General features: G+C 42.7%; 1 protein-coding gene across 5 annotated transcripts in view; it reads right to left on the bottom strand.

Moving 5' to 3' along the window:
• Positions 1 to 26,760, bottom strand: part of pudp (pseudouridine 5'-phosphatase) — a 68,484-nt gene that overhangs the window by 11,702 nt on the left and 30,022 nt on the right. For 2 of the 5 annotated variants that reach the window (XR_008572198.1, XR_008572196.1), the window contains exon 5: positions 6,458 to 6,621. The exons of 2 other annotated variants lie outside the window; for them this stretch is intronic. Coding sequence is in view for 1 of the 3 variants with exons in the window: in XM_054783973.1 (XP_054639948.1) it covers positions 6,543 to 6,621 (79 nt within the window). In the remaining 2 variants the exon portion in view is untranslated. Of the gene's footprint in view, positions 1 to 6,411; positions 6,622 to 26,760 lie in introns of those variants that run through there. One more of the 5 variants, XM_054783973.1, reaches the window with a different exon arrangement.

Genomic DNA, 26,760 nt, shown 5'->3' with positions numbered 1-26,760 from the left:
ATTATTCTAGACAACAATTATAGTTTTACATGCAGAAAACAATGCAAAATCATTTTTACGAGACTAGCAGACTAGAGCTGTCCTATCTAGTTGATGCTCAAATACTAGATACGAGATAAATTCTAGACTAGATACTACTAAATTACTAACTAATAATTATTGTTTAGAATAAAATTTTTGGGCATCTGGAACGGATTCATTGGATTTACATTATTTTCTTTGGGAGAAATGTATTGGGTTTTTGTACGTTTTAGCTAGATAGGACATCTCTAGTCTGCTCGGAACTGTAATGTCAAAGATGTTACATGTATGTTACATTGGATGTCCGTGGTAAATTTATCACTCATTTGAAACTACAGTGGTACCTCAACTTTTGTTATAAATTTGTTCCAAAATGTCAGACAAAAACCGAAACGTACGAAAAACGACTCAATCATCTAGCATTTGAGCGTGAGCTAGATAGGACAGCTCTAGTCTGAGACTAAATATTGTTTAGGAGACATTGATACTGCTCGATAGAATAATAGACATATTTCAATGTTTTCTGCATGTAAAACTATAATTTTCTTCAATAAAATTAATTTTTTGGTAATATTTTTGTGTGTCTAGAATAAATTTAATGGGTTAACATTATTTCCTATGGGAAAAATTTACTCTTCCCTGAGCTACCACCGTATCGTGGTGGAGGAGTTTGCATGTCCCGATGATCCTCGGAGTTAAGTTGTCAGGGGTTTTTATGCCCCTGGTAGGGTCACCCACAACAAACAGGTCCTAGGTGAGGGACCAGACAAAGAGTAGCTCAATAGACCTCAATGATGATAAAAAACATTGGACCACGTTTTCCCTTGCCCGGACGTGGGTCACCGGGGCCCCCTCTCTGGAGCCAGGCCTGGAGGAGGGGCACGATGGCGAGCGTCTGGTGGCCGGGCCTACGCCCATGGGGCCCGGCCGGGCACAGCCCGAAGAGACGACATGGGTCCCCCCTCCAATGAGCTCACCACTCATGGGAGGGGCCAAAGGGTCGGGTGCAGAGTGAGCTGGGTGGCAGCCAAAGGTGGGGACCTTAGCGGTCCAATCCTCAGCTACAGAAACTAGCTCGTGGGACATGAAATGTCACCACTTTGGTAGGGAAAGAGTCTGAGCTGGTGCATGAGGTTGAGAAGTTCCGGCTAGATATAGTCGGACTCACCTCAACGCACAGCAAGGGCTCTGGAACCAGTCCTCTTGAGAGGGGTTGGACCTTGTTCCACTCTGGCATTGCCAGCAGTGAGAGGCGACAGGCAGGGTAATTTGGTAATATTTTTGTGTGTTTACAATAAATTTAATGGGTTAACATGATTTCCTACGGGAAAAATTTACTCCTCCCTGAGCTACCACCGTATCGTGGTGGAGGAGTTTGCATGTCCCGATGATCCTCGGAGCTAAGTTGTCAGGGGTTTTTATGCTCCTGGTAGCGTCACCCACAACAAACGGGTCCTAGGTGAGTAACCAGACAAAGAGTAGCTCAATAGACCTCAATGATGATAAAAAACATTGGACCACGTTTTCCCTTGCCCGGACACGGGTCAGGTGGCAATTCTTGTTGCGCCCCGGCTGGTGGCCTGCATGTTGGAGTTTAACCCGGTGAACGAGAGGGTACTTTCCCTCCGCCTTCAAGTGAAGGGACGGGTCCTGACTGTTGTTTGTGCTTATGCGCCAAACAGCAGTTCAGAATACCCACCATTTTTGGAGTCTATAGAGGAAGTACTGGAGAGTGCTCCCTCAGGCGATTCCCTTGTACTGCTGGGGGACTTAAACGCTCACATTGGCAGCAACAGTGAGACCTGGAGAAGCGTGATTGGGAGGAACGGCCCTCCTGATCTGAACCCGAGCGGTACTTTGTTATTGGACTTTTGTGCTCGTCACAAATTGTCGATAACAAACACTATGTTCAAGTATAAGGGTGTCCACATGTGCACTTGGCACCAGGACACCCTAGGCTGCACTTCCATGATTGACTTTGTGGTCGTATCATCGGACTTGCAGCCATATGTTTTCGACACTCGGGTGAAGAGAAGTGAAGTTGGCTCCGATGGTGGGGGAGGACGGCCAGACCTGGCAGGCCCAAACGTATTGTGAGGGTCTGCTGGGAACGACTGACAGAGTCCCCTGTAAGAAGGAGTCTCAACTCCCACCTCCGGGAGAGCTTCGACCATGTTCCGAGGCAGGTGGCGAACATTGAGTCTGAATGGGCCATGTTCCGTGCCTCTATTGTCGAGGCAGCTGATGGGAGCTGTGGCTGTAAGGTGGTCGGTGCCTGTCGTGGCGGTAATCCCAGAACCCGTTGGTGGACACCAGTGGTGAGGGATGCCTTCAAGATGAAGAAGGAGTCCTATCGGGCCTTTTTGGCTCATGGGACTCCAGCCATGGAGAACGACTTCCGGACGGCTTCGAAGAGATTCTGGACCACCATTCGGCGGCTCAGAAGGGGGAAACAGTGCACAGTCAACACCGTGTATGGTGGGGATGGTGTGCTGCTGACCTCGACTCGGGATGTTGTGGATCGGTGGAAAGAATACTTCGAAGATCTCCTCAATCCCGACACGTCTTCCTATGAGGAAGCAGAGCCTGGGGACTCCACGGTGGGCTCTCCCATCTCTGGTGCTGAGGTTGCTGAGGTTGTCAAAAAGCTCCTCGGTGGCAGGGCCCCGGGGGTGGATGATATCCGCCCGGAGTTCCTTAAGGCCATGGATGCTGTAGGCATGTCTTGGTTGACACGACTCTGCAGCATCGCGTGGACATCGGGGGCAGTACCTCTGGATTGGTGGTGGTGGTCCCCCTTTTTAAGAAGGGGGACCGGCGGGTGTGTTCCAACTATCGTGGAATCACACTATAAGCAGCGTGTCGGCAGGAGACGCTCCCAGTCAGTCGAGCGGAGCGCTCATAAAAGTCACACAGCAACACTTACAGATTTTGGAACTCGGTACACACATAAGGCGCGCCGCATTATAAGGCGCCTCACCCATTTTGGACAAAATTTAAGACTTTTAAGTGCGCTTTATGGTCGTGAAAATACGGTAAGTCATTTGGGAGAGGTACTATAACCCCTCCATGAAGAAAAGTATAAACAGCGATACGGCGATGCCACATCAGCAATGCAGATTCTACTCTTAATACAGTTTTGAAGCAATGCTTGCTAAAACGAGGAGATATTGTTGCTTTACATAGACCTCCACTTTTAGAATGACGTCAGACACTTGCTCATTCATGAAGTCTGATGATATTCTGTCCTGTCAAGTCACATCTTCTCATCCAGAGCAAACTCTTACATCATTGTTAACTCTCTCTGTTTATTTGGCTTTCCCTCGGAATCGCTTTGACTTGCCATCTCATTTGCAATTATTCAATTGAATTCCAGTCACTTCATGCCTCGGCATGATCACTGCTCTGCTAAGATCTGCTTGACATTGCCTCCCACCCTCTGTCCCTCTGGCATAGCTTGCACTAGAGCAGGGGTGTGCAAACATTTTCCACCAAGGGGCACATAGTGAAAAGACAAATAATGCATATATTTTGTATATATAGTTCAAGAAAAAAACTGTATATCAGCTTTGTGATATAGGTGAAACAGCCTATTATTAGTATCAACTGCGGGCTTTTCTCTTTTCCATGTTTGCTGTTGTTTACATTATATTTTCCAAATATTTCAACTTTGTTCTTAAACCGTAGTTGTAAATTTTGTTCTTGTAATATTATGACTTTAACATTTTTACAACTTAAAAAAACCCTCTTTAACTTTAATATTTAAAAGTCATGCCACTAAAATGGCCAAAGTTTATGCTCATAATATCAGAAAGTTATAATATTTTGTCTTAATATTTTTACTTTATTCTTGCTAAATTACAGCTGTTTTCTTTTTTCATTTCTGGTGTTGTGTTTTGACTTTATGACTTTATTTCCATCATGTTATAATTTTCCCCCCAACTCAATTTTCCAAAAATTACAACTTTTTTGTTTTGTTTGTATTATAACTTTAAAAAACATATTTTTCTTTAATATTTCAACTTTTTGCTACTAAAATAAAAAATTTTCTCATAATATTAATAGTTTATTCTCGTAAAATTGTGTCTTTTCCCATTAGAATTACTTTTTTCTTTTAATATTTTGACTTTATTCTCATAAAATTACAGGTGTTTTTTCATTTCTAAAATGACATAATTTATTATTAGTATTATGAGTTTATTCTCTTCAAATTGTGACTTTTTTCCCCATTAGAATATTATACTTATTATATACTTTATTCTCATAAAATTACAACTGTTTTTTTTATTTTTTTTTATTTTCCAACTTAAACTTTTTTCTGGTAAATCTTCTTCTCATAATTAGGACTTTATTCCCGTAATCAAGCCATTCATCTTCTACCGCTTATCCAAGGTCGGGTCGCGGGGGCAGCAGCCTAAGCACTTCCCTCTCCCCGGCTTTGTCCAGCTCCTCCCGGTGGATCCTGAGGCGTTCCCAGGCCAGCTGAGAAACATAGTCTCTCCAATGTGTCCTGGGTCTTCCCCAAGGCCTCCTGCCCATCAGACGTGCCCTGAACACCTCCTCAGGGAAGCGTCCAGGAGGCATCCTGACCAGATGCCCAAGCCACCTCTGGTTCCGGAGGAGCAGCAGTTCTACTCCGAATCTGTCATGGATGACAGTGCTTCTCACCTTATCTCTAAGCGAGAACCCAGCCATCTCAGGGAGGAAATTCATTTTGGCCGCTTCTCCTTTCAGTCACTACCCAAAGGTCATGACCATAGGTGAGGGTAGGAACGTAAATTGAGCGGTAAATTGAGAGCTTTGCCTTTCGGCTCAGTTCCGTCTTCACCACAACAGACCTATGCAGAGTCCGCATCACTGCAGACGCCGCACCAATTTGCCTGTCAATCTCACGGTCCATCCCTCACTCGTGAACAAGAGCACAAGGTACATAAACCCCTCCACTTGAGGCAGGATCTCATCCCCAACCCAGAGATGGCACTCCACCCTTTTCCAGGTGCGAACCATGGACTCGGACTTGGAGGTGCTGAGTTTCATCCTGGCCACTTCACACCGATCCAGTGAGAGTTGAAGGTCGATGAAGCCAGCAGGACCACATCATCTGCAAAATGCAGAAACCCAATCCCCCATCCACCAAACCGGATTCTGTCCATAAAAGTAATGAGAGACTTCAGCTGTGTGTATGCGTGTGTGTGTGTGTGTGTGTATGTGTGTGTGTGTGTGCGCACCATACAAGCAGAAATGAAACACATTCCAATATTGGAAAGCATGTCTCTGTCCTGGCTGCTCGTTACAATATGGCTAAATCGGCAACAGTAATACAAATAGAAGAACAGAATGTACACCAATTTGATGCAAAATGCATGGTCACATTTGTGATATGTATTTTATATTGTTTGAATTTATCTAATAGTTATGCCTCACCATTGGGATATTTTTTTCTTTCAGTGGCAAAAACGGGCTTCCATATGAAATAACTAGGAGAGGTCTGATTGTTGATTGGACCCACAGAACCTGACGCACATTGCCCGAGAGGTCATTTTCCATTGTGTTATTTCACACTGTGCAGGGAAATGAGATAGCCATGAGTGAAAATGAACCTGAATATACAGTACCTGTAGTGTAATATAAATCAGTCAGAAAAGGGTGGATTGCTCCCTCCGGGCTGGGAATGAGGTCCTGCCCCAGGCGGAGGAGTTCAAGTATTTCGGGGTCTTGTTCACGAGTGAGGGAAGGTTGGAGAGTAAGAGGAAAAGGCTTCTTGAGACGTCATCTGTACTTCTGTGAAGAAAGTGTCGGACGTTTCGCTCCTCATCCGAAGAGCTTCGTCAGCGAACTAATAAGTGCTGGTAGCTTAGGCCTTAAATACCGTAAGAGTGGGCGGAATTGGTGTGCCAACACCCTCCTCCTATTGGTTCCTTACACTAAGCCTGGGCGGAGTAGTGGTATAATCCTATCCTGCTATTAACACCTCCGATAAAAGGGAAGTGTCGCTCCCTGAATTGGGTATGAACGACTCTGATACTGGCTCGTTAGCATCTATTGTCTGGCTCGGCCCTGGCTTTACCTCATTTGCAAGACTAAGAGCTGTGGGTTTTGGTCTAAGTAACCTGCTGAACACAGGGTCCAAAGGTTAGCAGGTTACTTATTAGTTCGCTGACGAAGCTCTTCGGATGAGGAGCGAAACGTCCGACACTTTCTTCACAGAAGTACAGATGACGTCTCAAGAAGCCTTTTCCTCGATGGACAACTCCTGTACGACTGAGAGCCTACACAGACGCGTTGGAGAGTAAGGTCGATAAGCGGATCGGCGCAACATCTGCAGTAATGCGGTCGTCGTACCGGACCGTCGTGGTGAAGAGAGAGCTGAGCCGGAATACAATACGCGGATACAAGTAGATTAAATGAGTTTCCTCTGTAGGGTGCCTGGACTCACCCGAAGAGAGCTCAGTCATCCGGGAGTAGCTCAGAGTGAAGCCGCTGCTGACATCGAGAGGAGCCAGTTGAGGTGTCTCGGGCATCTAGTCCGGATGCTTCACGGACGCCTCCCTAGTGACGTGTTCCGGGCATGCCCTGGCAGGATAAGGCCCGGAGGCAGACCTAGGACACGATGGAGGGATTATGTCTCACAGCTGGCCTGGGAACGCCTTGGTGTCCTTGGTATTGGTTATTGTCCTGTTAGGCTGCTGTGTGTGTTTAAAGCCTGTTCCACGTCCTTCTGCTCACCAGTGAGTTTTCCCACGGTGCCTTATGTTTTTGCTTGTTAATTGTCTACTTCAGTTTGGGACTCTGGACATTTGTATTCCGTTGCTACTTAGTTCCTGCTCCATCTTCATTAAAGACTGTATTTTTGACCTGAACTGTGTCTGGCTCCGCATTTATGGATCTTCACCTGACTGACCATAACGAATAACACATACAACACAAAGCTGACTTGCAGACAGTTTTTTTCTGTAAATATATACAGTAATCCCTCGCCACTGTGAGCTTCAAATTTTGCCGCTTCATTCTATCGCAGTTTTTCAAAATTATATTAATAAATCATGTTTTGTGGGTGAATATGGCCTATTATTAGTCAAAAAGTATGAATAAGTAAGCAAATTTGACATATTTTCAAGCATGATAATGGCTAAATTAAGTAAAATACAAATATAAGGCATTCAGAAAACACATTTAAAGACGTGTCTGATATGTGTGTCTTATTTTCTCTTATTATATGGAGGTGGCCAGTGGCTTAGGAGGTAGAGCAGGTTGTCCAGAAACGGGAAGGTTGGCAGTTTGATCCTGGCTCCCTCCACCCAGTCAATGTTGTTTCATGTCTAGAGGGCTGTAATATTGTCAAACCCTGTATTTAGAAGGTTGTAAACAGGTGTTCTATACTGTAACTACAAAAACAGTAAAAATAAATAAATAAATAAAAATAAAATATATTAAAAATAAAATTTAAAAAAATTATAAATAAAGAATCCTTCTTTATGGAATATTTAATTATCACGGTCAGGTCTGGAACCAATTGACCGCGATAAACGAAGGATTACTGTACGGTAAGAGTTTCCTGGCCCCAATTCACCTGTGGCCAGTTTTTGCTACATGGAATTAAAGGTGGATCATTTGGTGATGGGAAACATGATTCCTTTTACTGACTCAAGTCAATCACTGAAGTGAATCAGGTACTCGATTCACTCGAGTCACCCATCGAGTCACCCATCACTAAGCGCGTGCACGGAATCTCACAGGTGTGCAACAAGTCTATCCCGTGAGAAACTGCAGTCTTCACTGAGTCAGTGAATCTTGAATATTCGTCAACCCATATGTCAGTGAGAGAAGAGAGTGAATCGAGTCTATGATACACAATTAGTGACATGAACTGGTTTCCTTTTTTAATTTTGCTAGGGGTAGCAGGGGAACCGAGACAAGTACCTGTGAATGAAATAAAAAAAATATTGCGGGTTTTAAACAACTCGGTCATGACTGGCACATCGCCAAAACGATTACTGCATAGTTTCTTAGCATGTCGACATGCTTAAAACATTTAAATGATCAAAATGGTCCTAGAATCCCTTGTTTTCTTTGTAGTGCTTTTGTGATTTAGGCCAACAGAGAAGGCCTTGTCAAAAATAAGGGAACACTCCGAGACCAACAATGCCATTAATAAGCAGTCATGTCGGTGGGCCGATATTATCGGCCTGATATTGGCATAAAAATGTAATATCGTATCGTAGTAGTGTTAGTTCTTATCAGCGGGCTCTGTGAAATCAATGTGCCCAGAGAAAAAGTTCTGATAATGTTTAAAATGATCAAAATACGGCAAAATACTGTAATTATTACATATGATCATGAATGTACCTGTTACTGCATGGTTACCGCATGTATATAAAAAACATAAAAGGTTGTTGGGTTTTTTTTTAGAGGGCTTTATAGCCGAAATAGGTGTGTCCCATGACGTGCATTGTTAGCTTCCTCATGCTGTTTTTCACTTTTTAGAATGCACAGAAAAGGGAAAGACGTGTGCTCATGTTTCACATAAGGATTGTGGATGGTGGATGAAAATTCCCCCCAAAAAGTGCAGTTTTCCTTTAAAGTGGACTTGTGACTTCCGGTAAACATCTTCTGGATGATTTCCTGATGAACCTCTTGGCCAATTTGGCTGCAAGCTTTCGACTGGCATGTCAATCATTCAGATCAGACGTTGCGATATGAAAAAACACAAATTTGCAGCAAAACGTGCAAAACATTACTCACACGTATCCAGTTATGCTATTAAATTCCATTTTTGCCTACCTACATCAAGAGACTTTGAACACCAACACACACATTTAGATGCAGTGAAAAATCGTATTTTACGTGGTTAAGAAGTTAAAAAGAAATACATTCAAATTTAGTAGTGCTGGAAATATATGTGTTTTGTTTTGTAATAAACTACCTAAAAGGGGGTGTAAGTAGATGACTTCATTTTCTACCTACAGTAATAGGCAGGACGTTTATGACAAGTGTGTGTGTGTTCCCAGGAAGGTAATGCTAAAAGCATGTCTGCTTAATTGATGCATGGAGCGCAACTCATTCAGACGACACCCTCACGTTGTGCTGAAAAGAGTCTTCATGTATAAATCAGGAGTTATCTCCTCACACGCACACATACAAGGACTGTGAACTTTTAATGAACACACTGTCATGGGGCTTTTTAAAATATTAAATCTTATTATTAATATTGTATATTAAAATAAAATGGCAAGAATTTACATTTTGCACTGTTGGATCTTAAGGAGATTTAAAATGCAAAAATAAGAACTGAGAGTGAGACAAAATCAGCAATTTATTGCAAACAAGTGAAATAGGCTGTTCATCAGCTGATCAAAAGTTTAAGACCGTAGCTCAAAATAACCCGAAATAGGCTGAAAATAAAGTGTTCAAAAAAGGACTCAATGAGCAGCTGTGGCATTCTTGTTAATCAGCTGAAAAATTGTTTTGGGCATGCTTGATGCCAGTGTTTCCAGGAGGCTAGCGGGAATGTTGCTCCAGGTGGTGAAGATGGCTTCACGGAGGGCATCCACTGTCTGGAACTGATGTCCATTTTTGTAAACTTCCCTTGCCATCCATCCCCAAACGTTCTCAATTGGATTTAGATCAGAGGAACATGCAGGATGTTCCAAAAGAGTGAGCTTATTCCTCTGGAAGAAGTCCTTTGTCAGGCGGGCATTGTGAACTGCAGCGTTGTCATTACCTCACAGACAAAGGCCTTTAGTCATGAGGGATCCCCCTGCAAAATCTCCACATAGCCAGCTTCCGTTTGACGCCCCTGTACAACCTGAAGCTCCATTGTTCCATTGAAGGAAATAGCAGCCCAGATCACGATTGTGCCCCTTCCACTGTGCTGTGTAGAAAACATCTCAGGTTGGATCTCCTTGTCATGCCAGTAATGTTGGAAGCCATCATGACCATCAAGGTTCCATTTTTTTCTCATCAGAGAATAAAACTTTCTTCCACCTTTCAATGTCCCATGTTTGGTGTCCTCGTGCAAATTCCAAACAAGCAATTTTGTGGCGTTAAAGGAGACGAAACTCTTTAAGAGGTTTTTTGTTCTCCTCTCACAGATGGCGTCTGGTGGTTATTGGACTGCTCTCCACACCAGTAACAACCTTCATTTGGCCCAAGGATGGTCCTGTGTCTTGACTGACAGCCAATGATATCCTCCGGCTCAGTTTCTGTGGTGTTTTTTTGGTGTCTACCACTTGACATTTTTGATCCATAACCCTCAGGATGTTTGAAGAAGTTACAAATGACTGTCTTACTGCGTCCAACCTCAGCAGCAATGGCGCGCTGCGAGAGGCCTTGCTTATGCAGCTCAACAATCTGACCGCGTTGAAAAAGAGAACACTTTTCTGCCTTTGCCATCAAGAGATCATGACAGTGAGAATACCTGACAGAAAATGACTTGAATCCACATTTTTGACATTTTGGCTTTTAAAGACCGTGATCTTAAACTTTTGATCAGCTGAGGAACAGCGTATTTCACTTTAATGCTTGTTTGCAATAAATTGCTTACTCAATATTTTTTTGGTATCTACTTCGACCAGTGCAAAATGTACATTCTTGCAATTTTTCAGCTGGTCATAACATTTGGATGAGGAGTGCATATGCAGCACATACAGTGTTTGTTGTATTTTCAATGCTATTTTTATACCCTACACTGCTACACTACACTACTACCCTATGTACATCCATTTGCATTATCTGTCATTGTTTACATTGTAAGACCAATTACTCTCGTCACAACATAGTATGTATGACACACAAACCTGACAGGACTATCATGGCTTTATTGAGTGGCTCTGATATGACGTGTAATTGCATCCTGCATAATGATTTGCAGTGGAAGTCACAACTGATGTTCAGTTTGCAAAATATGTACACAATTTCTGCTACACAGATAATATCAACCAAGCATAGGAACTTTGGAAACCCAATAACAAACATTACCTTTTGTGTCCGCTGCCGCCACGCCTGTTAATCAGTTAAACCTACATGTCCCTGTGTGAAAAAGTGATTGCCCCCTAAACCTAATAACTGGTTGGGCCACCCTTAGCAGCAAAAACTGCAATCAAGTGTTTGCGATAACTTGCAATGAGTCTCTTACAGTGCTGTGGAGGAAATTTGCCCCACTCATCTTTGCAGAATTGTTGTAATTCAGCCACATTGGAGGGGTTTCCAGCATGAAGTGCCTTTTTAAGGTGCCACAGCATCTCAATAGGATTCACGTCAGGACTTTGATTAGGCCACTCCAAAGTCTTCACTTTGTTTTGGACTTGCTGGTGTGTTTTGGATCACTGTCCTGCTGCAGGACCCAAGTTCATTTCAGCGTGGGGTCACCAACAGATAGCCGAACGTTCTCCTTCAGGATTTTTTCGTAGACAGCCGAATTCATGTTTTTCATTTATCAGAGCAAATTTTCCAGGTCCTGAAGAAGCAAAACAGCCCCAGACCATCACACTACCACCACCATATTTTACGGTTGGTATGATGTTCTTTTTCTGAAATGTGGTGTTACTTTTACGCCAGATGTAATGGGACACACACCTTTCAAAAAGTTCAACTGTTGTCACGTCAGACCACAGGGTATTTTCCCAAAGGTCTTGGGGCTCATCAAGATGTTTTCTGGCAAAATAGAGACGAGACTTAATGTTTGGAGCTGTTAACCATACAAATATATATAATCCTGTCCTGTCATTTATCTTTATGGTCATTAAATACAGTAATCGCTCACTGCGGCTAATTGGTTCCAGATCCGACCGTGATACGTGAATCGCCACAAAGTACAAATCCTTATTTATAACTCAAATATTTTGGTTAGAGCATCGAAAACCTGTTTGCGACCGTCTTAATACATTTTCTAACATTAGAGCCCTCTAGACATGAATTGACACCCTTACAGTTACCTTTACTCTCCTATTACCCAATATAGTAGACATAATCTGAGAAAATAAGCTTTTTGAGACATAAATAAGACAGATTCTTGTGTGCGTTGCTGTAAATGTGTTCCAGACGTGTGGAGGACAGGAAGTGATGTTGAAGGTTCAGATTTGAGTTTTAGCTTGGATTGGATTACAACAAGAGTCTGATGCTGATGCCAGTCTCACCAAAGTTTACAGCAACATTACTGACACCTAGTGACCAGTGTAGAAATACTACATAGCATCACATTTTTTAATCCTCCGAGTACCTTACAGTCGTCTCTCGCTACATAGCGGTTCGAACATCGCGCTCTCACTCTATCACATTTTTCCACAAAGTAATTAACAAATTATTGCTGTTTCGTGGTTGAATACTGGCTATTATTAAGAAATGTGCATATTTAAGCAAAACTGAACTTATTCTTGGCCTAAATTAAGCATTTTCAAGCATAAAAATAAAAATGAACTAACTAAATAAACTAAAATACAATGCAGATGAAGCCTTCTAATTGTGAATGTAGTATTCTACATTGGCCACTAGGTGTCAGTGTTTGGTGAGACAAGGGCCAGACGTGATCACCACGAAAGGATTAAAATGATCTCACAACAGGCACAATAATAACAACATAACAATAATACGGGCTACTGTTGGGGCCATAACCAACGACTAACGCTAAAACCCAACTCTGAATCTGCAACGTCACTTTCTCTCCTCTACACATGTGTGAACCACTGTAAACCACTGTAAAGCAATTTAAAGCCGCCATTGCAATACGTTGATGAGACAATAGCCACCACGGGAAGTACACTGTCCAGAAAAAAAACAACAAGGAACTGTTCACATGTGGGTCTATGTCATTTTATTTGTGTCTAATATGTCTTATTTTCTCTGATTATATCTACTATATTGTGTAGTACAAATATTAAGGTCACTATAGGGATGTTATTTCATGTCAAGAGGTCTCTAATAATGTTAAAAACCGTATGTAGAAGATCGTAAACATATTGTCATAACTATGAAAATTCTATTTATTAATATTGCAGAAATTCACTTATCACAGTCGAGTCTGGAACCAATTGACCGTGATAGACTGTATTGGTATTTTACCTCACTGAGCCATTTTTATGATTGAAAATGCTTAATTTAGGCAAACAATATGCTTACATATGCACATTTTGTGACTGATAAAAGACCGTACTCGACCACAAAACATCATGACTTATTAATTCATATATTTCTGAAAACCTGTCACAGAGTGAAGCGGCGAATTTCGAACCGCTATGGGACTGTACAGTAAAATTGGGCATCTTTCGGACATAGTTGCAAGTGGGTGATTCATCATAATTAATCAATTTTGTGAGTAATCCGATTAATGTTTCTAATCTTTTGATTCCCTACTGTTTTTTATGATGTGGTGGTGATTCATGAGTGCACCTCAACTTTAACATTTGACATCTACTGCGTCACAGCAGCTCTGAGAAGACGAGGATTTGATACAAAGCAGAGTGGGGTTTTATTTATAAATGGGTCTGGAGAAGCAAGCTGTATATGACAAAGTTCTGCAGAAAAGGGATATTTTACCGGACATTTGGGTTTTTCATACTGTTTGTTTGTGTTTTGCTGTATTGTTTGTCACATTTTTGCCATGCGTTTGTTTGGTTATTTAATTTCAATTAATACACAATTGACTCAATGAGGGAGGAATTCATCTGAATCCCAGTAAGTAGTAAAGACAGTTCCAAAGAAGAAAGACTGGCCCAAAGTTCACATACTTTTTCATGTTTGTGTTTTATCGTTCTTACTTCAAAATGTAAATTTAGTCAGTAAAAGGTTTAATGAGTTGGTCTGTCAATATACCCTCGTATAACACTTAAATCATGCAGTAATGCAAAACAACCGCCAGATGTTGAAATAAGTACATAGTTCACACAAACATCTCATCCATGTGCTTCTGGCCCGGCCCCCCGCTCATGAGTCAAACGTTTTGCCCAGCCCTGAGCTAACACAAGCATCCACTCTAAAGACACATGAAACATCCCCAGCTACCTGTGTCAACTAGAAGCTAACATGCAAAAGATAAGCCGAACTCGCTACGCTGCCTAACAGCACGTTGAGTCAAAGGACGAAGGATCATCTGCATGGAAATTAGATGCAGATTGCGTAATAAAAAAAAAAAAACCTCATCAATGGAGCAGAACTACATAGGAGGCTTTTGCATGGATTCGGCCCATTCTAAGTTACTCCCTAATTGAAATCCTCTCCTTGGGTAGGCAGTGCATTAATTCTTCCAGACAGAGGCGCTTATCAAAATGCAGCAGGCCTACTCGGGTAAATAAAGGTCTGGCAGTGGAGAGGTGGGAGGTGGGGGGTACTTGGACTGAGGCTCGCTAAAGCTATGGGCATATATATAGAAAAAATACATTAGATCAGTTTGAATTGCACCGGTGGAAACACGGTATCATGGCTTTAGGATGTGTGGAGGCAAGGTCAGGGAGTAGAGCAGTGATTATGAGATCAATAAGAGCTCAAATGAAGGGTCAGCTGATTTTCTGACGCCAATTACCGTGACAGCTGCCTCAGCAAACACACGCTGCATTCGTGGGCCTGCAAGGGCAGGGTTGGACTCATAAATGAACAGAAAAGAGAGCACGTTTTGAAGATGTGGAAAGGTAGAGTTTGGATTTTTTGTTTGCTCTTTCCAGTGTGACGTTGATTAGACTTCCTATTCCAAGCCACAATAGCCGATTTTTTTGGCAACCGAGACATGATCAGAAGCTCAGGTCAAGGTCTGTGCTTTAATCTTATGTTTAGAAATACAGTTTGGACAAGAACTGCACAGAATTGTAAAGGGTAAATTTGGAGATTAGGGCTGTCCCGTCTAGTCATTGATCAGGAACTGATGGAGCCTGCTCAGGTGAGAGGCAAAACGTCTTCTAAGACAACCTGAACAGTCCAGTTGAGATCAATTCAACGCCCTGAGAATACAATGACCTGGATGAGTGAAAATATTTACAGGCATGACCCTAGCGCTTCCATAACATGAGAGATGTCAGGCAGGCATATTATAGATAGACAAATATCTAACATAGATTGACAGACTTCAGCTCGATTTTCACTCATCCATGTCACGGCAATGCGCAAAGGTTGAAGTGGGACAACTTCTTGTTTGTTAAGTACATTTCTCCTTTCGTCCAAAAGGCTTCGTCAGTTCTAAAATTTCAGATGTGGAGTTTCCCTATTATTGTTCATGGTGGGTGTGTCCTTTAGGGACGGTCACAACAGAGTTGTTGTTGTTGTTATTGTGGCCCGCTGTGGCTCTCTCCCAAAGATTGTCTGAACGGGAAGCGTAGGCAGGCGAACGATCTATTGTTATGTAGGACAATCGTTCAGCAGCCACGCCAGGCCACAGTAACAACCTTGTTGTGACCACTCCCAGGCGACACATTCATCAGGGACATAAATAGGGAAACTCCACATCTGACGAAGCCTTTTGGACTTAGAAACGTCTTCAAGAAAGACAAAGATTCCAGTTGCCCCGATTCAACCTTTGCGGATCCTTCAGGTCTTTGAAAACATTCAGGCTATCAAGTTCCAACGTTCGAAAAATTGTGGTTTTCCCGGATTCCACATTTTCTGGCCCAAAACATTTGCATGTGAGTCTGAATGGTTGTTTGTCTACTGTATATGTGTCTATATGTGGCTGTCGACCAGTCCAGGGTGTACCCCGCCTCTCGCCCAAAGTCAGCTGGCATAGGCTCCAGCATACCCTCATGACCCTAGTGAAGATAAGCGGCATAGAAAATGAATGGATGAATGAACATACTGAAAGACAAAGCTTTGTGTTATTATTGGTTGTTTATGTCAACATTTCAGCCTTTGTTCATTGTGCCTTTTGCTCTGTTACCGTGCGTGGGCGCCTCCGGCCGGGCTTTGAGGACCATGCTCAGAGCTTGGTGCCAGCCTGGAGGGCGGAGAGGACTTCGGACGTGTTGAGTGGTCAAAATGTTGGTCACTCTCCAGGAGGGGAGGGCACTGATGTGATAATGCATTTATTTTTCCTATTATTTTTATGATTGTAGCGGAGACCTAGGACTGTATGTGATATCAGCAATTTCGCTGGAGCACTGCATCCACACAGCCGCTACGGTCAGAGAGCCAGATAAAATGGAATGTTTGTTGGCCTTTATTAATACACAGTTCAGATTTTCATCCAGCTGGCTGATTTGATGTGCTGATGTATTGTCTGTTATCTTTTATCACCAACACAGATATACAGACCCTTTCCAAAAAATTAGAATGTCATGGAAAAGTTGTTTCATTTCCATAATTCCATTCAAAAAGTTAAACTTTCATAGATTATAGATTCAGGGCCCACAATTTAAACGATTTCAAGTGTTTATTTGTTTATTTTTACGTAATTTGGGCTTCCAGCTCATAAAACCCACGAAAACAGGAATTCAAAAAATTTGAATACTGTTAAGAAATCACCATTTACTTATCAGTTTTTGCAGGAAAAAAAAGAAATTAGGATCACATCAAATCAATCAAAATATGGTACTTTCAAAACGATATGTCAATCTTTAGTACTTGGTTGGGAATCCCTTTGCCTTATCACTGCCTCGATGCCACGTGGCATTGAAGCAATCAGCCTGTGGCATTGCCTGGGAGTTATGGAAGCCCAGATTTCCTTGATGCTTGCTGTCAGCTCTTCTTTGTTGTTGGGTCTGGTGCCCCTCAATTTCCTCTTGAGAATACCCCATAGATTCTCAATGGGGTTTAGGTCTGGTGAGTTGGCTGGCCAGTCAAGCACTGTGATGGCATGGGCATCAAACCAGGTTTTGGTGCTTCTGGCGGTATGGGCAGGGGCCAGGTCCTGCTGGAAGATGAAATCTGCATCTCCATACAGATCCTCAGCAGAAGGAATCATGAAGTCCTCTAAAACATTCTGGTAGACTGTTGCGGTGACCTTGGATTTAAGAAAGCAGAGTTTACCAACACCTGCACCGGACATTGCACCCCAAATCATGACGGACTGTGGATATTTCACACTGGACCTCAGGCAGCTTGGGTTCTGTTCCTCACCCGTCTTCCTCCAAACCCTTGGACCTTGATTCCCAAATGAAAGGCACACTTTACTTTCATTGGAAAAGAGGACCTTGGACCACTGGCCAACAGTCCAGTCCTTCTTCTCCTTGGCCCAGTTGAGATGCTTCCTACGTTGGCTCAGGTTCAGAAGTGGCTTGACCCGAGGAACCAGACAGTTGTAGCCCATCTCCCGGATGCGTCTGAATGTGGTGGTGTTTGAAGCTGTGACTCAAGATTCAAGAGATTCAAGATTCAAGAGAGTTTTATTGTCATGTGCATGGTAAAACAGCAGTTATACCATGCAATGAAAATCTTATTCTGTTCATTCTCCCAAGAAAAGAAAGAAAACACAAGAAAGAATAAGAACATAAGAAACATAAACATATATACCAATAAATTAAACAACAAAAACAGAAGAGACATTAATACAAATAAATAATACAAATAAATAAATAAAGTGCTATGAGTGTGTGCTTGTGTTGCGTGCGGCGTGTGTGAGTGCTTCGTTGAGAAGCCTGATGGCCTGTGGGTAAAAGCTGTTTGCCAGCCTTGTGGTCCTGGACTTCAAACTCCTGTAGCGTCTGCCTGACGGTAGGAGTGTGAATAATGAGTGTTGTGGATGTGTGCTGTCCTTGATGAGGTTGTGTGTTCTGCGTAGGACTCTAGATTTATAAATGTCTTGCAGTGAGGGGAGGGCTGCCCCAACAATGTTCTGTGAGGTCTTGATTACCCGCTGGAGTGCCTTCCTATCACGTGTTGTACAGTTACCGTACCAAACAGTGATGGAGGCGGTAAGGACACTTTCGATAGTGCATCTGTAGAAGCAACTCAGGATTGTGGTGGACATGCCAAATTTCCTCAGTCTTCTCAGGAAGTACAGTCTCCTTTGGGACTTCTTCAGAATTTGTTGGGTGTTGTGAGACCAGGTGAGGTCCTCGCTGATGTGTGTGCCAAGGAACTTGAAGGTTTTCACCCTCTCTACCTCAGTCTCATCAATAAACAGGGGTCTATGCGGCTCCTTTTCCCTTGTTCTTGGGTTGATGATCATCTCTTTAGCCTTATCTGTATTGAGAAGGAGATTGTTAGCACGACACCAAGCTATGAGGTCCGCCACCTCTCTTCTGTATGATGTTTCAACACCACCAGTGATCAGTCCGATGACTGTAGTGTCATCCGCAAATTTAATGATGCTGGTGTTGTTCTGGGAGGCCACGCAATCGTAGGTGAAGAGCATGTAGAGGAGTGGACTCAGCACACACCCCTGTGGGGTCCCAGTGCTCACAATTCTTGAGCTGGATGTGTGATTGTGGACTCTGACTGACTGGGGTCTGCCTGTGAGAAAGTTAAACACCCAGTTACAGAGGGAGGGTGACAGGCCAAGTGTGAGGAGCTTATTTGTGAGTTTGTGGGGGCAGACTGTATAAAAAGCAGAGCTATAGTCTATCAATAGCATTCTGACATATGTGTCCTGGCCCTGTAGGTGAGAAAGGGCTGTGTGGATGGCAGTGTTGACTGCATCATCCGTGGACCGGTTCTGGCGATATGCAAACTGTAGAGGGTCCACAGTTGCCGCCGGGATGCTCTTTTTGATGTGGGTCATGACTATTCTTTCAAAGCACTTCATAACAATAGGAGTGAGTGCTATAGGGCGATAGTCATTCAAGCAGGTCAGGTTGCTCTTCTTGGGTACGAGCACTATGGTGGTGGACTTAAAGCAGGTCGGTACAGATGCTTGTGCAAGCGACAGGTTAAATATGTCAGCAAGCACATCAGCTAGCTCTGATGAGCAAACCCGAAGTGCACGTCCTGAGATATTGTCTGGGCCTGCTGCTTTTCGTGGGTTTGTTTTGTTTAGAACCCTGCGCACATCAGCTGATGTCACCATGAGAGGTGAGTCCTGTGTGCTCCCCAAGTCCAGCCACCCTCTCTGCTCATCAGGAGCAGCCTCATTCCCGCCTCATCATCCCTCCCCCATCATCCCGCCTCATTCCACTCTTTCTGGATCTCTGCCAGATTCTTGAATCTTCTCTGTTTGATAATCCGCTGATGCCCACGGTCATCTCTTTTGCTGGTGCATCTTCTCCTGCCACATTTTGCCCTTCCTCTAGACTTTCCATTGATATGCTTTGACACAGCACTCTGTGAACAACCAGCCTCCTTAGCTATGAACTTTTGTGGCTTATCCATCCTATGGAGGGTATCAATGATGGTCTTCTGGCCAGTTGTCATGTCTGCAGTCTTCCCCATATTGAACCCAACTGAGACAATTGAACCAAACTGAAGCAATTTAATGACACCTGGGGAAGCCTGTGCAGGTGATTTGAGTTTAGTAAATGATTAGTGTGTGACACTCAGTTTAAAACATTCATGCCCTGCAAAATTTGGGCTAATTTCTTCACAGTATTCAAATTTTTTGAATTCCTGTTTTCGTGGGTTTAATGAGCTGGAAGCCCAAATTATGTAAAAATAAACAAATAAACACTTGAAATCGTTTAAATTGTGGGTCCTGAATCTATAATCTATGAAAGTTTAACTTTTTGAATGGAATTATGGAAATTAAACAACTTTTCCATGACATTTTAATTTTTTGGAAAGGGTCTGTACATAAACATAACTGCGCATTTCAACAGCAGCTGCCCGATTGGCTTGAATGTGCCATTGGTCCTAAGAAATACCCTTCGCTAACCTGCAAGATGCCTGGCATAAGAACATGAAGAACAGCGCCTGCAGTAAATATAAACGTATAATCAGGGAATTTACAACAGCGATCAACCAGGTAAATGAAAGAGATTGACTGGTCGATCGCGATCGGCGACACCTGGTCTAGGTCTATGGCAGTATACCTATGAGACGATCCAGGACATGCTTTAAGTCAGGCCTGACTATAATTTTGATCAAAAATACAACTTTTAAGTATACTACTAAGAGAGGAGCCTGACAGCTAAGGGTTCTACGTCCCATTCTACAGCATATGGCACTGGAGGCTAATAATGGATGACACGCTAATTACGTAATGAGACAACAATAGAGATGTTATAAGAGTGGAATAATTATATAAAATGGACATGGGGAAAGAGAATATGAAGCAAAGAAATAAGATGATAATAAAGATGATAATAATGACATGTCAGAAGTGATTTCAGAGCTGAACATAAAGGAGACACATGAATCATGGAATGACATATGGAGAGAGAGAGAGAGAGAATAGAGCACAGGAATGAGATAAAGGAGATGTCAAATATTACAGAGCAGATAAAGGAAATAATCAAGCAGAGCATGAGATGAAGAAGGAGCTAACGCAAATTTCAAAAGAGATTTCAGATCAAGAAGGAGATCCATGGATTACGGAAGGAGATCTACTCTCTGCTACAATATTTTTTCGGAACCACGTGACACACCAAAGTACAGAAGAAAGAACGCGAGTCCATCTTCCTGTTTCCAAGGCTCATCTGGACTTACGACAAAGTGGAATTACTTGTACGAGCCATTTTGGAGGACAACACAACAACATTTTCAGGAGAATGTCGACTGTGGTGAGTCATGTCTGTTGAAATATTGAGATATTATGTTGGCTTGTCGTCACAGCTCACTTCTGGTCACGTGACGGCGATGGGGCAGTAACGTCATAGTTTCTGTAAAACAGCGGATTAGCTGTCTACATGGAAAGGACAAGCCGGCGTTTTCAGACTATACCACTCTGGAAGCCGTCTTCAAAAAATACAGTTTCAAAAAAAAAAAAATCAGACTTTGTGCTTCATATTCTGTAAATTATACTTCTTGGCCATCGTATGTCCACCTCGTGCACATTCAAAATCATTAGGGCTCTTCTTTACGCTAAGAGAGATCATTCCTGAAAGTAAGAAGCAAGTGTGTTTGCCTATTTAACAGCAGGAACCCTCCTTTTTGCATATCCTTACTTTAAAGCAACCATCAATGACTCATGCCTCATTCCACCTCCCTCAGAGAGCTGCCACTTATCCTTGCTTTTAACTGGTCTTATCATCTCTTTGCTGAGTGCTCCTAAAAGGCCCCATGGAGCTCTCTATCAGTCTAACCACAAACTGAGCAGCACATCTGTGCTCCAGGGGCCAGCCTGGTCGATACAAGTGTCTATCTTCGGGTTGACACCTTCCCAGATGCCAATAGTGCTCAAACCGTGGCCGGAGCCTCGCAACATCATATGCATCACGCATGAATAGTTCTATAGTAGCCCCAAATAAACAACGTTGGTCCTATTTTTGCATCTTTACAGCAAATTGTGACCAATTATTCCACTAGCTTAAAGACTGACAATCACATTCCTGCTGCCTCTTCAATTTTTTCATAAGTGAATGGATATTGCCAACTGCAACACGTACAGTGTTGTTGTAGGACTGATGTAGATGATATGACTGCAAGCATTTTGATTAAATGTCAGTCACTGTCAAATAATATCTGACAGCATTGACAATATATTTGAAGATAATTTTGTACCACCTTGCTGTAGATTGTGACCGGTTTAGAGGTGGTACCTTGGTATTTTACAAATTCTGACTGATTCACCCACCAAAGAACAATAGTTGGTGTCCCAGTGGTGCCCCAGTGCAGTCCAATTGATCCAATTAGATCTTGAAGCTACTGGCTAGAGTGGAAACATGATGGACTCCCGACTTTTAGGATAGGAGCGGTGTAATGGAAATTGCAGGCAATGATGACCATAATCGTCAGACTTGCCCAGGAGAAGGTTGGTGCACAGTAGAAGAGACCTCCCTGTTCCACTTACACCATGAACGCATAAGAGCAGTGAAGATCCACAAAATCCTACAGGAGCTGACGTTCCTCAGGAGGCAAAAGGCAGTGGTATAGGTGCTGTATTTTCGGTCAGTCACTGTAGCACTAGTAAACAATTGAAGCACGTCGGCCACGTTTATAAGCAGCAGTGGCAGGGAGGAGAAGTGACATTTTCACCCGGAACTTACGGCCGCGGCAATGTGGCAACCGGAAGTGTGGTGCTGTCTTACAACCAGAAAGTCACTAAGTCCGACCTCTGGCTCAAACTGAACCACAACCGCATCACCTTCCTGGTTCAGACAGTGTACGACAGTGTCAAGCCCAGTTAACCTCTTTAAAGTGGACAGCCCAAACTGCCCACTGGGGAACGTTGGAGCACATGCTGATCTCCTGCCCAAGAGCACTCGGAGAAGGCTGTTACACCTAGCGTGACAACCAAATGCTGAAACCCATTGCAGAAGCCATCAGCAAGGTGATTAGCAACTGTATCCGGGTGCGCAACAGAACCTGCACAAGGACCTTTGACAGGGCAGATGAACAGCCAAGGACAGGACAGAAAAGCAAGGTCTGCAAAGATGCTGGCAACATCCCGGGATTGACGGCTCTCAGTGGATCTGGAGAAGCAGCTCAGTTTCCTCCAGATTCCCCTTAGCACAACTCTAAGGCCGGATATCCTCCTGGTCTCAGAGAATACCAAGAATGTCATCATGGAGCTAAACCATGGTGTGGGTGGACCACTTGGGAGAAGCTCATGAGAGGAAGGGAACTAAATACAACCTTATGATCATTAGCTGTGGAAAGCAGGGCTGGCCCGTTAAAGTAGGGTGCAGAGGATCTGTGGGGCACTCACTCCCTCAGTGCACCGGGCATTACAGGAGCAGCAAGGACCAGAGCCATCGAGAACATCACCGAGAAAGCTGCGAAAGCTTGCCACCTGAACACATTGTGTCACCTGGATGAGGGTGTCTGACGTTGCGAGACCCAAAACACCCTTTGACCTCAGGAAACGTCATTGATGATGTGTTCAGGTTCATCAGACAATGGATTCAAGAACTCCAGGATTGTACAGCATGGTGATCTAGTTGTCTCATTCACAATGCATAATTCATGTTTTACAATCATATTTGCTCAGTAATTTCTCTCAGGATCAATGAAGTATTCACCAAGCCTACCTCTTTAAATTCAAAGCACTGTGGCTCCAAGGTGGTGCCGAACACCAGATTTCAGGTTTTGGGATTAAAAGTCCTATTTTATCACACAAAGCTATTTCCCTGCCAGTTGGACAAAAATGACATCAGTATCATATGTATGGAAAGGAAGATCGAATCCATATAGATGTGATTAAAAATTAAGTCAGGAGTCGATGGCTCCCATTAAAAATTCAACAGACCCGTACAGGCTGAAATTAAAAAGCACACTGTATTATGAATGTTTGATGGGGTCATTTTTGTAATAGCAATAAAGCCATGAGTCGCTCAGTCTCTTTGGACCCAAGGCTTGTGGGTTCAAGACACGTTGTGAATGAAAATACCATCGGCCTTTTAAAATAATTGCCATGTCTTTTTTTTTTTTAATAAAACATATTTTATTATTATATTATCATTTTATTATATTATTATTATTATTATAGTGGTGACCATTTTTTAATCGAAACACACAGCTCACTATAGTCCTTGACACTGCACGTTATTTACAGGTTAAATATACATATAAGTGTGCAAAAATTGTAAAAATTAAGGTGCATAATGCGAAAGAGTTCAACATAAAGATTGCATGTTGCAGGCTTCGCGTTTGTGCACAATTGTTTTCTGACAGAAAGATAAAAACATTAAACCACAACACATTTGCACAATAAATGTTACTTCTTACATGACTATAGGTTTACAATGAAGCTAGCTTGCTGCCGTACACACAAATGAGAAGGGGATTACACTTTCGTTCACTCGACAACAGCAAGCTAGCATGCTAACGTTAACAGCAGGCTAGTATTTGCACCCAAAACTATAATGTGAACATTAAATTAAAGAAATAGAACTTACGGGAGTCCAAGTAGGTCTGACTTGTGTCTGGGTCTTCTTTTGTGATGGCCCAGAAAATTGCGAGTCAATATGAGTCGGTTTAGCCTTGACTACTAGTCGACCGGGGGATGACGATTAAGTGTCTTTTAATTTGTGTCAGCAAAACATAGAAAAGAGAAAGTCCAAGCCATGGGGTGCACAATTTAGAACAAAGAGGGAAGAAGAAGCGGACAAATGAGCCAAGATAAAGGTATGGACCTACCTGTATATCATCACTTTCAAATATTGTGAAGAAAATCTGGCTGTGACTTTGTGTTTGGGAGGGGGCGCCAAGGCATCAGTCCACCCAGGGTGTCATTCAAGCCAGAACCGCCACCGGTAATAGGAGTGTAATGGTGACTATATGGGTGTTATAGAAGATCGTATTGTCTGCTCTATAACTATGAAAATATTCCATTTATAAATAAGGAATCCCACATGGCGGATAATCACTTATCACGGTCGGGTCTGCAAACAATTCCTGCGATAAATGAGGGATTACTGTATGCATAACAACCTGCACCCTCATCCTGACATTTAACATAATGTACTACAGATAAAGTAAATTAAATTTTAAAAAAAACACTGGATGTAAATTGCATACATGCAAAAATAACGGCTTCAAAATCATCAAATTAACACTTCTTCAAGGAAAACTGCACTTTTTTGGAACTTTGCCCATCATCATAAAAACAGATAAAAAGAGACAGCTCATTACTGCATGTAATGGGATACACCTATGTCGCCTACAAAGACCGCAAAACACCTCCAAAAACCGCCAACAAGGTTTTATGGTTTTATATCCATGCTGTAACCATGTAGTAACAGGTACATTCATGATAACATGTAATACTTACACTATTTTGCCGTATTTTGGTCCTTTTAAGCATAACCGGAACTTCCTTCCGGGTGCATTGATTTCGCATAGCAAGATAAAAAGGAACACCTACACTTTTCCAAACACAGCAGCACCCAGAGGATGATGTTACCGCTCAAAGCTTTCTCTTCTACAGCTCAAAAGACAATTCTGAGATTCTCATATGAGGCTCATTTGAGTTAGTTTCTCTTTTGTCTCAAAATGTTTCTCAGTTATTTGTCCTAAAAATGCCTCAGAAGAAATAAGGTGAGACACACGCAACAGCTCCGATATGTAGCGTTACCTTTTGGTGGTGGCTTGAGGCATTGGTGCTGCTTATCGGTTTGTAATGTATTTAAAATTAGTTGGTAGACTTGCTTCGTTACGTGCGCCGTGCATTTGACAAGACACAGCGGTAAACGGCTCATGTTGCATCGGTCACTGCCTGTGTTTTTTTTCATCTGCATGCTACTAATTTGGCTAATTTTCTAAGTCAGTTGGAAAACATTTCTTGTAGTACTGAACGATGTGCTTTTGAGAAAAATACAGTGGCTGACAGATTATTTCCCTGTTTGCCATCACTGGATGTTTGCATGAACCACCAACTTTACACAGATCATTAAAAAATGTAAAAAACGTCATTAAAAAAATCTGTTCTGTAAGTGGTTCTTTTACTTTTGCGATCAAAAACCTAATTTCAATCTCAATTTTGAGGCTGTTCTGTAAATGGTTTTTAAATAAACCAAAAATATAGCAACTTCTGATCAATTGGTGCCAAATTCAGACTTCAAATAATGATTTCAGCCCCCACCCATTTCCGGGTAAACCACGCCCACATCCAGTTTATTCCCCGCCCGCTCCGAGTACGGATACGGCTACTGATCATTTATACGGTTGAACGGATACAGATACAGATAATGGGTGTACCCGCTCATCCCTAGTAGCTAGTCTTTGGGACAATACAAAGGCATCTCTATTTACCGCAATGGCTTCAAAACTAGAGGAAATCACCCCCTTTCGGAGTTGCACAACATTCGGCCAACAATGTGTGCAAGTACGCTTGCATGCGAAGAGAATTCAGGGGTTGACATGGACCACCCGCTGTCGGTGCTTTTCATTTCATCTGCATTGTTCAAGACAATGCTTGCAGGGAGTGCAGAAAGCACAGTGTGGTCTTATCTGAAAACAGAAAATGTGCCCTTGATATTCGTATCTCCATAAAATCCCTTCCTGGTCTGCGCACTTTATATAGAAAGCAGCTTCTGGTGCATCTTCTTCCAGGAAGTTTGTCATTTGAACAAAAGCGTGTTGCCTGGAGATATGCACAACCTCAGCTTTTCTTTTGGTGCAGAGAAGAGTGATATCTAAATGGCTTTGCCAAAGTCATTGAAATAAAAACTGAGATGCAAACAGTTACATGACTTCAGTCACCAGTTGCTTTGGCGGCTTTCGTAAGTATCATAGATAAGATGATGAATATTTTAAATCTTTAAGTCCCAGAAGTAGAAGAAAAAAACCTTCCAAAAAAAGGTATCTTTTAATAGTGCATGTTTCAGATAGAACGTAAATGTTGTAAAGAAAAAGCCCTGTAAAAAAAAAAAAAAAGAACATTCCTATTTAAGAAGAGGTCATGCACTCAATATCGTGGGGTGACCGGGCTTTTTCGACTTAGGCTGTAAGAGGAGTGTGTGAGCGCTGATAAAACGCGGATATAAAAACCTGACGCTGAAGATGAATGCGTCCCACTAGCAATCCCGGCTATCAGTCCTGGGCACAGACAAGGACGAGGGCTTGGGAAACATGTCAGGCTGCTATCTGCACCGCGCCACAACCCTAGTCTGCCCTTCCTGCACTCAGGCAGAATTAAGTGGAGGATAAAAGAGTCGACTGATTGGCTGGGATGGGCCGGAATGCCAATTTTGTTGAGAGGAAGGAGCGGCGTTTGGAGCGTCTGTCTTCAAGACACGGTGATGCGGGGGCATTTGCACTTGTGGCCACTTTTAAAAGAGCTGACACAAACCA

Source organism: Dunckerocampus dactyliophorus, chromosome 1 (genome assembly GCF_027744805.1).
Source record: "Dunckerocampus dactyliophorus isolate RoL2022-P2 chromosome 1, RoL_Ddac_1.1, whole genome shotgun sequence".
Taxonomy (NCBI): Eukaryota; Metazoa; Chordata; class Actinopteri; order Syngnathiformes; family Syngnathidae; genus Dunckerocampus; species Dunckerocampus dactyliophorus.
The sequence above is the reverse complement of the archived record's forward strand: the minus strand, read 5'-3'. Positions and strand labels throughout refer to the sequence as shown.